The 13,469-nt window shown below is 35.2% G+C and overlaps 1 protein-coding gene across 1 annotated transcript; it reads left to right on the plus strand.

The window, feature by feature from the left end:
• Window positions 1–1,296: 1,296 nt before the first annotated feature.
• On the plus strand, window positions 1,297–13,422 carry LOC136832558 (N-alpha-acetyltransferase 30-like). The gene is made up of 4 exons (XM_067093568.1): window positions 1,297–3,070; window positions 7,342–7,483; window positions 9,193–9,251; window positions 11,888–13,422. The coding sequence occupies exons 1-3, from the start codon at window positions 2,950–2,952 to the stop codon at window positions 9,242–9,244; spliced, it is 315 nt and encodes a 104-aa protein (XP_066949669.1). The 5' UTR covers window positions 1,297–2,949; the 3' UTR covers window positions 9,245–9,251; window positions 11,888–13,422.
• The last annotated feature ends 47 nt before the right edge of the window (window positions 13,423–13,469 follow it).

Below are 13,469 nucleotides of genomic sequence, written 5' to 3' on the forward strand. Positions count from 1 at the left end.
TTTGTGTTATGAGTGTTATGTTTTAGCTGTTCATGTTGTTATGCCTTAGCAAACTTGCCAGGGTCTTTTAGGACAAGTTTTTAATGTCTTCATAGAATAAAAACCCCTCACTTTCTGTGCAGCTTGTGCTGTGACCAGAGCCCTCCCTCTCAGTCCCCATGAGGACACAGAAAGATGGTGTCCCATTACAGCGACTCCTTTGATTTGCTACATTAACAAATGGATTTGTCCAGGGCCTCAACCTGCTCTTTGTTGGCAAGCGCTAGAAGGCTGGTATTATCAGAATTAGTTGAGATTATGGGGTAGCTAAAAGTATGATGATTCTAGCATAAGAAAGCAGAGAATATGTGAATTAGTCTGTGGCAGAGGTTTTTAGATATTAAATTGAATGATACTGGATGACACAAGACTTTTTTTTTTTTTAATACATCATCTATGTTGTTTATATGTGGAAATGTATAATTTTTTCTTCTGAAAATTGTAGTACATTGAGCAAATTAAGTTTAAATCAGTAGCAGGAGAAACCAGATCTACACTAAATGAAGTCAGTATTCCCATTGGTCTTTTATCTAATCCTCAATATTTTTTCAAAATGACATCTGAAAATTGTTACCATCAGCTTCAATTTTCCTAGAATCTCCTAGTTAGGTTTTCTCTTCACGTAAGTGATGTATAATTCCGGGAGGTGATCACCAGTTGGTACTTTTTGTGCAAGAAAGTCATACTGAAGAAACTTCAGGCAATATAACAACCAATTTAAAGCAACCCCTCTTCCTTAGCTTCTAATTTACTGCTTCCACATATTAACCCAACTTCAGTACAGTACTGTCTCTTGACTGTTCCTAGGCTTCATTGGGTAAACAAAACAGCACTGCAGAGAGGCTTCACTCTCACTGCAATGCACTGCAGTCTTTAACCAGCAATGGAACTACAATATCATGGATGCAAGAAAATGAACTTGTTGACATATCACTTTAGCTATTTCTTTTTCTTTGTATTTTGATTGTATCAGTAAACTGCCATATATAAAAAGACAGGATCTTTCTCAACATTAGATGGTAACTGTTGATGGCACTGATAACATCCTCCTAGGAATTTCTTTCACAAATCATGTCAGTACTCTTTTAGCAGGTCTGTGTTTTTCGTTAAGTTTGTATAAAATAATCTGAGAAGAGATACAGTTCTATGTCCTGCTAATTAGTTCATAAGTTACATTAGCTATTGTACACATATAGGTGTATAATTTTACTGTTACTAGTTGGTTTCTTTCTCTTATATAGGTTATATTACATATTTTGCTGGTTACCTTTTATTTGCCTATATTCTATGCATACTTTTCTTATCATAAGCCATGCAGTTCAGCTGGAATGACTTTGAAGGGAATGGGTGAAAAAAGGAATCTTGTATTAAATACCTAATGCCACTAATAAAATGACTGCAGTCTGTAAATACTGTGTACACGGCGTGGTTATTTATTGTATTTATTGAACAGTTAATGGTTATTCTTCCCACCTTTATTTTTTAACTACTGGTGATGAGAATGACATTTGTAAAACTGGATATAGGTTATTGGAATGGTTTTGAAGATGTGATGCTTATGCCATTTTTTTAATGTGTGCTCTTGGTTTATTTTCTATAATATTATTGTCCCAAAATGATTAGGAATCCTTTCAGATTGCTCTATTGAAATTGAATAGATCATAAAAATTGTGTCTTTATGTAGAGAAGCATAAACATGCAGACTTTAGAGTAGAGCATGTTAAACTGTACAGTATTAGAATTACTCAGAAATCATTTGCTATTGAAGGTTGCATCATTTGTATGAATTCCAGTATGCCTCCGGTGAAGTTGTACTAATCCCTGTTTTTCTGGGCTTGGAACAGACTCTTGATGAAACATTACCTCATCATATTGCCAAGTCTTACAAGCTGGGAAACATGATGGAGAAAATTTGCTGAGTCCTTGTTGTTAGATGTGTAGAAAAGAGAATGTTTTAGAGAATATGCCAGAGTGTTAGATGTGTGTGGACAAATAAATGGGCTGTACCCATAGAGGACGATCCAGAATCAGACTGGCCAGTCTTAGAAAGATCCCGTTCCCTAGTGGTGACATGTCAGTGCGTAGTTGGTGCTATAACTAATTTGCTACAGGAGGGTTGATGAATATAATCGTAATGGTGTTTAAGTATATGGTAGTTCAGATATTGTATTTATATCAGACATTTAGGGTTAGGACATGAAATGTTTTTATTGGAGTTTTAGTGGACATCTTTAAATAATTTTTCTGTTTTCTTACCAAACCAAACCAAACCAAGACAATTTTCCACTGTACAGTATTAATTACTATGAGAATGTTTATAGGTGGCATGTTTTTCAGTTATTCAGAGCTTTTGAGTGTGTCTTAAAGAATTAATTTTCCATTATTATTTCAGTATATTTTCAAACAAATTGCCTATTCTGTGATGACTTTCCTTACACAAAGTAGAAACATTAAACCTTAGATAACTCCTAATTTATACAGTATTATTTAGTGCTTATTTTGAAGTGTGTGTAAATTTAATTACAACAGACTGCATCCACAGTCATTTGTAGACATCATATAGTAGTGAATATACCTTAAGATGGAACATTGCCTCAGAATAATTGAAATTGGATCTTTTTTTCATAATTATTATTAAGTGCAATTATACATTTACTTTTATTGTTAATCATCAGTATTTCTCTTGCAGTTTTTATTTTGTTGTGTTCTTTCACATTTCTTTTTTTTTTTTTCCTGTCAAAACCCAAAGTACAGTATTGAAACAGTGGATTTGTCAAATATTCTTGAAGGTGTATGCATATTTTATGTAGTACAGTAGTAGGTACTAAGACAAAGTTTTGTTTATACTCTGTATAATGCATTTCTTATTGATGGAGTGTAATTTATTGTCCTTTGTGTTTTTTTCAGGCCATGTCTAATGGAGAGGTAGTTGGAGCAATTGTCTGTAAATTAGATGTTCACAAGAAGGTGACTGTACGTGGATATATCGCCATGTTAGCGGTTGATCATAGATTTCGGAAAAGAAAAATAGGTAGGTAGGGTTGCAAATACAGTATCAGTTGATTTGGTTTTGAATGATTTTTTTGTGTTAGGCAAAGTCTAGCAACTTTTCGACAAAATTATATATGATAATAGGTAAAGGTATTGTTGGTAGAGCTATGCAGTATTTACCCTCATAATGGCTGCTGCCCATGCTAGGAGGCATTAGCACTTTTAGAAGATCTAGTACAGGCAGTCCCCGGTTAACAGCGGGCTCGGTTAATGGCGATCCGGTTTTATTGGGCTTGTCTAGCGACGAAGATCAGCAATTTTCGGCGCCAAAAATCGCCAATTTCCGCTTATTGGCACCAATACATACCTAACAGAGGCCCCAATAACCAATAGTCGGCACTTTTTGGCGCTGATAAGCCTGAAAATCGCCGAAAAAGCACCGGAAATCGTTGATTTTCGGTTATCATCATGCCCCCAGAACGGAACCCCTGCCGATAACCGAGGACTGCCTGTAATGACTTTTTCCCATTGTGAAGTGACTTGGTTATAAATTATAAAGTTTAATTAAACCATTGAATCATTTTAGGAACCTTAGGGTTTGTTATAAGGCATTTTTCTGTAAAGAGAAGTGAAGATTGGAGTAAGGTTACTTTGAAGAAGTCGACTACTAGTTGGAAGAGATTGTAGGGAATAGGTGAAAAGGGAACTGTAGAAGTCATACAGCTGGGAGCTTACAGGTCTCCACAGAAAACCTTAGTGTTGTCTTCACTGCGTTGCACTAATGTAGCTATTCAATTTCCTTTAAATTCTGACATGAACGTTATTACAGGATTAGAAAACCCTTAACATTTTTACTTTTTGTAATTTTTTGAAAATAAGAAAGCAATTTTTAAAGAATATTTAAAATTGTAAGTGATGAGGTTATCCTTCCACAAATACAACAATGGGAATTAGTGTTTTGTCTTGATAGGAGACCTGCCTTTAGTGTATTGTATGTTACAAATTCCCAACAGCTATGGTAGCCTTCAAAAAGGGCTCATATTTTTTACACTGACATTTTGTAGAAAAACTAAGCCTGGTTTGGTGTGTAATTTAATTCACCAAACATAAATAAATTTACAGTATTTCATAACCTTTTGAGTTTTTTATGTCAAAAGGAAATTGAAAAAAAGGAGCATGAAGACTTTTATGTTTAATCTTTCTGTAAAAAATGCAGCATGTTTAAAAATCAGCATGTTCTGTTCTGACTGGTGACCTGCCTCATTTTTGTCAGGGAGATGTTACAACTTCCCAACAGTGGAGATAGCCTTGAAGAAAGTTTGTTCATCCGTGGTCATGTTTTTTCCATTTATTACATATTAGAAACATTGAACCAAATTCACATTTGTGTAACACCTTTAGAAAGTCTTATGACAATAGAAACCTTAGTCTTGCATATAAATATTTCCCTGATGAAAGCTGGTCTGGGCATTGAAGCATGGTAACAAGGAAGTTCACTAGCAGCAAGCTAGTGAGGGATAGGGCTTACCACCCACTTGACTGTCAGGATTGATTTTACTTTAGCCATATTGCTGTTAAGAAGTATTCATTGTTGATGGACTTCCCTTAACATGGCTATTGTTGAAGAGCTTGGTTCAATTTCTCTTTCTGACACCTTCAGGTTTGTATATTTTGCCTTTCCTATTTTACCTTGGTTTTGATTGTTTGAATGATGATGTTTGTCTATAGAGTATGATCACCATAGGTGTTTAGGTTGTGACAGGGTGTGTAAGCACTTTGATCATCATGCTGTTCAAAGATTTTGGTGATATCATCTATTGAGGGCATCACCCCTCTGTTCTCTCCAACCCTCCTTAGAGGATCCTCATTTACTGTGATTCCTGCCTATGCCACTGAGATGTACTTGGTTGTTCTCCCGAGCTTGGTCCAAGGAGAGTACAGCAGGATTGAACAGTGACCCACCTGCTTGCTCCCAGGGTGGGAAGGCAGACAGTGTGATGGTTGTGATCATTACAGCTATTGAAACTAACTCATTCCCCTCTCTCCTGCTTCTGCTTTGCTGATGACTTTGAGGCACTCCAGTGAGACGAAGGAGCTCCTGAAAGCCCTGTGGTCTTCCCTTGGGTTAACAGGGATCCACCCTTCATTGCTTTCTTGGAGCACTCAGCCATGGCTCAGGGCTCAGTGTCTGCCTTGGTTTTAGCAAATACTTCAGCTGTGGCAGTAGCCTCTCTGACTGAGACCCCTGTCACTCTTCTTGTTGTTCCTTATCTTACTATTTCTGCTGCAACTCCTGTCCTTTCAGGGATAATTTAGCAGACATAGGAGAGGTTGGAGAGGCCCTTGTTCACTGAAGGTTGAACAAACACAAGTTCCCATCATTATCCCCCATCCTCATTGTCATTTTCATTTCCTCCTCTTCCTCGCCTTCCTTTTTGCCTTTCCCATCTTGGACTGGTGGAAGTAGAGGAAGAAGATCCAGAAGGTGACTCATCTTTGAGGGGAGACATTGATCTCTGTGATTGTCAGTAGAGTATATGAATCTGTGGTATGTGGGCTTGCTCATGGCCAGTCTCACACTCGGTCTTGACTTTCTTATGGGAGGGAAACAGATCTTTTTACCTCTAAAGGTATGGATTAGTTTCTTGGAGTTTTTTGGGAATTCCAGGTTGCACTTTTGACTGGTCTTCAGACCTTCAATGGCATAACTGCTCTCTTTTGCAAAATATTGTTTTGGAGTAGCTATGGTCCAGTACCATCTGTCATGAGACCTTTAGTATGTGTGCTTCCTCCTAGATCTCGGCAGATCTATCTTGCCAGGTTCTGTGACTTTGTCGAGGCCTGTGGTCAGACGAGGGGAGTTTCTTTAGTCTCCTTTATTGTCCTCTGATTATAATTTGGCTCAGGACAATCTAGTCTCAACAGTCATTATCAAAATTCCCTGAGCAGGTTTGGGGACAGGTTGGCACCTCCTTTCCTATTGCTGCGATTCAGGGTTCTCCTCATCTTGTTTTGCATCTTGTAGGACCTGAGAGTCCCTTTTCTTTAGAATCACCTCCTGCGAAGTTGAAGAGTCACTTTTGTGAGGTCATAGTATTCATTTATGATTGCAGTGGCCTCAGAAAATTGACAAAATCTCAGCACCTGTACCCTCTGTTGAGTGCACCTTGGGTATTGCTCTAGAGGCTGACGTTCCATCTGCCATGGTGTCCACTTGCACATAACATTCTGGAGGTTGATTTCCTGATCTGTGGATCAGGGAACACTCTCATCCCCAGTCACTCCTCTAAATAAGGTTGAAGTAGCAGTGTAGACACTCAGGACACTTTAATCCACCATGCATTATCTTTCAAAGTACCTTTGGCTTGGGGAAGGTCAAGTATCTCCCAAAGCTCAACTTAGTGCCCAGCAGTCTTCTCCCTTTTGAGCCAAAGCTCAAAAGGGAGTTAAGGGGAAGAAGAAGAAGAGAGGAGGACAGTGAGGCTGGCCATCCTCCTGTCCCTCCTGTGACCAGCCATGTGTTTATCCCTGTTGCTGAAGGAAAAAATAAAGGCTGATAGTTGAGTGAGTGTGTGGTAACCCCACCCTCTCACTCTCTTGTTGCTAGCTAACTACAGCACCTTGTTACCAAGCTTCAATGACCAGACCAGCTTTCATCAAAGGTATATCCATAAAAAGACTTCAGGGTTGTATATTTATGAAAAATACAAATTATTTTTTGAATTTTCAATTTTTATTAAAAATGTGATTTTTATGTTAGGTTGAAATTTGACATGGTGTTGTTCTAAAGTTAAGCTTTTTGTTCTCTTTAACATATTATAGTAATTAACACCTTTTAGCTCTCAGCTTCATTTATGTATTTACTGAAGGTTATGCAAATTCCTTTGCTTTTCTTTACTCTTCTGTCCAAACTTGTAACCTACCACAAGTTCCATCAGCGGATTTGTCTCCTTCATATTCAATGAAGAGACAATGAAGCCCTTTGGATCATCTGTATGTGATTGTGAATTTACGTTTGGACAAATTGTTCTAGTGTTCTTAGGTTTTTAGGATATATATTACCTGAAAACATACTTGTATTTTGTCCTTGGATATTTTTATGGAATAACTGCCCTAATGGAATTAGTTATACATGGAATAAAAAGATAGTACACACAGCCTTAAGGTAACATTGTAAATCCTTCAGAATCAAAATTTTTTATTATTTTACATTTTTCATGTTTTGGGCAATATATTGTCTCGTTACATCTGAAATATTGTTTATATATGCAGTAAAAAGAAACTGTTACAATAGCTTGGGTTCATTTCCAGGTTCAAATTTGGTACAAAGAGCAATTCGAGCAATGGCCTCAGATGATGCTGATGAAGTCGTCCTTGAAACTGAAATTACTAACAAACCTGCACTTCGGTTATACGAAAACTTAGGATTTGTTAGAGACAAAAGACTATTTCGGTAAGTTTTGATACACCTGTTTGTTTTATTATTTTTATTTGTATGTGCATTGTTATTCAGTTTTTATGATTTTCTGTGGGTTTTGAAGCTCATTGAGATGAAGTTTTTGTAAAGAATCATGTTTCATGTCTATATGCTCATAAGCAAATACTGATGTAGCCTAGCCAGTAACTGAGTCACAACACCAGTTTGCTCTGCTAACCTTAGCTATTTGACCACACATTATTAAATATACAGGATGGTTATTATTGCTTTTGCCTAGGTATACCATGTACTACGAATATCAAATTTGTTTTCTGTAACCTGAAGAAGGACTGGGTTTGAACTCCTGAACTTAATTTGTTAATTTGGTTACAGCAAGATTAAAAATTATAGAAAACTGTGGGACTAACTTCACAAAAGAAAAAGCAAAACTTGATTTGACTGCATGTCTAGTAGTATGTGGTGATTGATTTAGTGTTGAGAAGATCTGAATGCAAATGATGTGTATGAAAAATTTGGTTTTTGCCTAACATTTTAAGAAGGATGTCAGGGGTACAGTATTCAAAACATGTTAGAATGTGATAATAGCATTACTTATAATTAGCCTGCCTAAAATTTAGGAGGGTAAGATTGATCTGTTAAAACCCCAAATTGTTTGATTGAAATCCCTTGCATCCACTTCGTAATTTCTTGAAATTGATCTAAGCACAAAAACCTTTGTATTTCATGTATTTACAGGGGCTATGAAACCCAGAAATGAACAACTAACTTTATGCGGTTGTCATTTTGAATGATCCAGGTTGTAGTGTTCACAACACCACTTTGAAAACTGCAACACAAACACTATACAAGCATCAAATACTGATACCTAAAGTTGTATTTTAAGTGTAGATATAGCATGTACACATACAGGATTGAACAACAAATATTACAGACATTAGTTGCAAGTAGGAGAACAGAACATAGCTGATATTTTGGCTTAAAAATAATTAGTAACAAATAAATAAAAGATTAAGTAAAGCAAAAATAAACACCATAACTTGTGTAAATAACTAGATACTTAACAAAATTTACTGTTAACTTCCAGTTAGCTTGTGTGGTAGTGGGAAAAGTATTTCATAAAACAAATCTGATTTTTTAAAACAAATTTCATTTACATTATATATTAATGTATATTGTAAATGAAATTTGTTTTAAAAATTCAGATCAGAAGTAAACCAAGGGAGGAAAGATAAAACCTTGTAAGGTAAAAGCAAGCCAAAGTGCTTCCAGGAAACTGGGAAAGACTGTGAATTGAAAGGGATGAATCACAAATTAAAATTAATTAGTTAAATTTCCAAATGCAAAACTAGGGATGTCCTCACTCTGATATTAAGAGTTATGAATCCTGTCCACATTGGCAGAGATAGTTACTACCTACTAAGGGTCATGGGTATGCATGTAGTGAACAGTTGCTCTTAGTTGCTCTGATTACAGTATTTACGTACAAGACATTAGAATTCATGTTTGGTGGTTGTTTATAATTGGTGGGTTAGGCTTTTATAGTTTGACTGCTGAGCTTGTAGTCATTATTTGTTTGGTGTTGTTTATAATTGATGGGTTAGGCTTTTATAGTTTGACTACTGTGCTTGGAGTCATATTTTTTTTTAGGCTAAGTAGTGTAATAATTTTCAGTGTGTTCATTGCACTCATAGAAGTTTCTTATCCACATCATCTTTTATCCACAGGTACTATTTGAATGGAGTGGATGCTTTGCGGTTGAAACTGTGGCTCAGATAAAATTTAGGTAAGGAGAAATTTCTGGTATCTGTTAACATTTGCTCTAAGTTACTCAAGCCCACAGTTAATATAGTAGTCACCCATCAACTTTTTATGTACACTGAATGTACACAAATTTTAACATGTATGTGAGAAATTTTAAGGTAAAAATCCAAGTTGCTCCAAATCACAAAATTTTAAGCATTTGAACGTTTCATTATAATGCATAAACCTGTTAGAATTGTTTTTATAACTATGCAATAATACTCCTGCCAGTGTAGTTTTCAATCAGTCCCAACTCTCTTGCAGATCTCCCCATTTAGAAAAGCTTTTTTTTTTTTAAGGTTACCATTACTTTGCTCTAGTGGGGACTTCATTCCAGTTGGTCATAGAAAATTTATGCTCTTTGTAAAAATCAATTTTTTATTGCTATAGGCAACTGTGTGACATATTGAAGTGATGTCCATCCAGCTTCCCCCTCTAACTTGTTCTTCAATTGTTTCTTGGTTAATATATCAGGTGCTAGGTTGCGGTTTTGATAATTATAAAGTAACTTTCTGCTTTTCACAGAGTTTCACCGTTTAAAAATCTCATGTCATCATTGCATCCACAACAAACTGTCATTCAGTACAATGTACAACTTTATTGGTGTGCACCAAAGCTACTAACCCTTAAACGCCGAGCCTCTATTTACGAAAGTGTCTGCCATATGTCGGCGGTGTTCGGGAGTTAGTGCTGAAGCGGAAAAAAAGTTTTTTCAAAAAATATCACAGCACGCTTAGTTTTTAAGATTAAGAGTTAATTTTTGGCTCCTTTTTTGACATTGCCTGAAGTTTAGTATGCAACCATCAGAAATGAAAAAAAATATCATTATCATATATAAATATTGAAATATATGACAGCGCGAAAAAAAATTTCATATATAATTGTATACAAATCGCTGTGAGCAAAGCGGTTGAAGCTAACAAGTTATTTTTTCTTTGTATTGTACACTAAATTGCAATGATTTTGGTATATAACAAATTGTAAAACGATCAGAGCAACACAGAAAATATTATCACAAAATGATGCATGAATTAAGTAACGATGCGGACGTAAAAAATGTTTTTTTAAATTCACCATAAATCGAAATATTGTGCTAGAGACTTCCAGTTTGTTGCAAAATGAAGGTAATTGATTGAATATTACCAGACTGTAAGTGTTTTAGCTTACAATTGCAGTTTTTGACCATTTCGGTCGAGTCAAAGTTGACCGAAGGTCGAATTTTTTCAATTTATCGTGATTTATATGAAAATATTTGAAAACTGATAAAAGCTACAACCATGATTTATTTATTATTGTATTCTACATGAAATTGCGCAAATTTTCATGTATAAAACTTTATGTAACGACTAATATAAAATGGTGCAAACATTACGACAAAGTGACGAAAGAATTTCCGAGATGTTCGGCAGAGTTACCGCGCGCGGAGGTAAGGAAAAAGTTTTTTTTTTTTTTTAAATTCACCATAAGTCGAAATATTGTGCTAGAGACTTCCAATTTGTTGCAAAATGAAGGTAAATGATTGAATATTACTAAAATGTAAGAGTTTTAGCTTACAATCGCGTTTTTCGACCATTTCGGTCGAGTCAAAGTTGACCGAAGGTTGAAATTTTTTGTAGTCGACGTACGGTATGTCCGCTCGTCACCCAACAGACAATTTTAGTCGACTTACGATATGCCAGTCGGCGTTTAAGGGCTAGCTTGCTTCCTGAACACAAGGAGTTCTATACTGTATATCCCAGGGTTGGATACAATATGGCTGATGTAGGTACATACACTTTTCTTAGCCACCAAGTAAACAGCACAACTTTGTAGGTTGGTTCCAAAGCTAGCATTGACTAGCTCGCACCTGGACACGAATAGTTCTGTACTATGTATCCCTGAATAGGATGACGACTTGGCTGACTTAGCCACATATACTTTTCTTACCTAGCTGTGTCTTCTCTGTTGTAATGGCCTTAAAAATAGCAGATATCTGATAATTAGATAATGGTCTGTACTTCAGAAACATAAATTTTTGTCTTGTTCCCTTGGAAGATATGATTGAATTACATTAAGGTTCCTCCCCATCTGATTTGACAAATAGCATTTACTCTTTAGTAAAGCATCAAACAGAAGGGTGTATGAAAGGATATTTTCACAGTAAATTTATTGTTAGTTTATTTTTTATTACCAAGTAGTAGGCGTGAAACTTTGTTACAATTTTCTTTTTAGCCTTCACTATTCATGAACAGTCTTTCAGGCCTGCCCAACGGGCATGGAATTTTTGACATTTGAGACTTGATAAATTTTATGACAAAGTCAATAAAGCTATATATTACTTGTTTTTATTTTTATGTAAAGTGAAATGTTAATTGTCTTGAAAACAAGAGTGGAAAATTGCTTTTAATTCCTTTTTTAAATGAATTATATGGAAGCTGTTATCTGCTATAACCGACCAAACTACCACTCCTTGTCCTTTGGTTTAATCTTCTCTTAGTGTAGCTCTTAGTGTAGATAGTGTAATTCCATCACTCCTCTTACCCACTACTTAATCTGGATTTTTTAATGTTCATTGTATGTATACTGAGAAATCTTTGGGTGAATTGAGATTTTGCATTTAAAACTATTAAATTTTTTCAGTGTCTCCCCATCCAAATGCACAAGATTGAAAGAAATTTTGGGCTTCGATGTTTAGCAAACCCAGATGTGGAATACTGTCAGTTACCCTTCTGCTTCATTCATAAAGATTTGCTACCGTAGTGATGTGATTAATTGGCTTTACAGAGGAAAATAAGTGCTCTCAAAATGAGCTAAGAGTTGAAATGAGTGAATTTTCATATGGTTATATACGCTTTATCTGAGAGTGGAGTTTTTGAGAATTTTTTTTATTTTTCGAGTGTAAGTTTTGTATCATTGTTAATATCTTTCATAGACCTTGGATACTCTTTTTATCTGCAACTGTAAGCAAAGTGAATTTTGGAAGACATGTTTGGATAATTTTTTAATTTTTTTGTTTGGAAATACCAGTATTCTACTTAATTTCAACATCTGATGCCATGTAGTGGCAGAAATGAAAAAAAGTTAAGTATCATGTAGACCATGAATCAGGGACTCTTCCTAAACTGCGTTCCCTACACTAATATATATACAGTTCGTATATGTATATATAATATATATATTTTACAGAATGGAACTTTGTAAATAAATGGCTAATTATTTTGTCTGTATATCGAAAAAATAAAAAAAATTAAATTGTAGCCTTAAAGTGGAGGAATAAAAATGTACTTATGTAGATTGTTTTGAGGAAGCCTACCGTTTTCCTTAAGAGTGTGAACTGAGGGAGCTGAAAATATAGAAGACTAAAGATGTAATGTTTATCAGATAAGAGTCTTGCGATGTTACCTAGTCAGTGGTTATGATTTAATCAAAGAACCATAGTAATGCATAATAATGATCCCAATGCCATGCTTTGTTGTGGTTCTTTTGAACATGTGTGAATTATACAAGGTATTTTGTTAATTACCTATGTCATACTTGAAATTAATTTGATAGCAACCAAATTGTTTATATACCTCATTTGTGGATTAGCAGAATTGATACAAGAAAAATTTCTTTTGATCTTTTACGATACCACTGGTGGGATTCCCCTTTCAGGGTTGGAATACCCTTTTAAATCTGCTGAGTGAATAAAATCTTGTATATGATTTTTATACCAAGATATCAGAGAATTATCTTTTTTTCTTATTACAGCTTTATATTTTCACTTTTTACACCAGGCATAAGTAATATGTCCACATTGTGCCTAACATTAAAAAATTCACTCATTCAGAGCGCTCTCATTTAGGAAGATTATTTTTCACAAAGAGGTTTGTCCAAACTGTTTATACTGAAATGTTTTCTTAAAATCCCAGTGTTTTATTTTGTAAAAATTACCCTGACTACTCCATTTGTATTTGCCTTTATAATTAAGTCAGTGTTTATATTTTGCTGTTACCAGCATTTGTATGATTAGAGTAGCTGTTTTGTTGTGATGAGCTTTCTCTTAACTTTCTTTATTTTTGCCTCTGATGGCAATGGTATGACCTCCTCTGTTACGCTAGTAACCATAAACTATATGATACATGTGTATAGTGTTAATTCATTAACAGAAAAGCAAAATAAAGTTTTTTAACATAGTACACTTTACTTAATCCTTATTGATAATGTGTAGATATACTTCAGT

This window comes from Macrobrachium rosenbergii, chromosome 4 (assembly GCF_040412425.1).
Source record: "Macrobrachium rosenbergii isolate ZJJX-2024 chromosome 4, ASM4041242v1, whole genome shotgun sequence".
NCBI lineage: Eukaryota > Metazoa > Arthropoda > Malacostraca > Decapoda > Palaemonidae > Macrobrachium > Macrobrachium rosenbergii.

Excerpts from the sequence above, each read along its gene's own strand:
- LOC136832558 (XM_067093568.1), top strand. The coding sequence starts at position 2,950 with ATGTCTAATGGAGAGGTAGTTGGAGCAATTGTCTGTAAATTAGATGTT. Across the intron at positions 3,071-7,341 it reads ATTTCGGAAAAGAAAAATAG|GTTCAAATTTGGTACAAAGA; the intron begins GTAGGTAGGGTT and ends GTTCATTTCCAG. Across the intron at positions 7,484-9,192 it reads AGAGACAAAAGACTATTTCG|GTACTATTTGAATGGAGTGG; the intron begins GTAAGTTTTGAT and ends TTTTATCCACAG.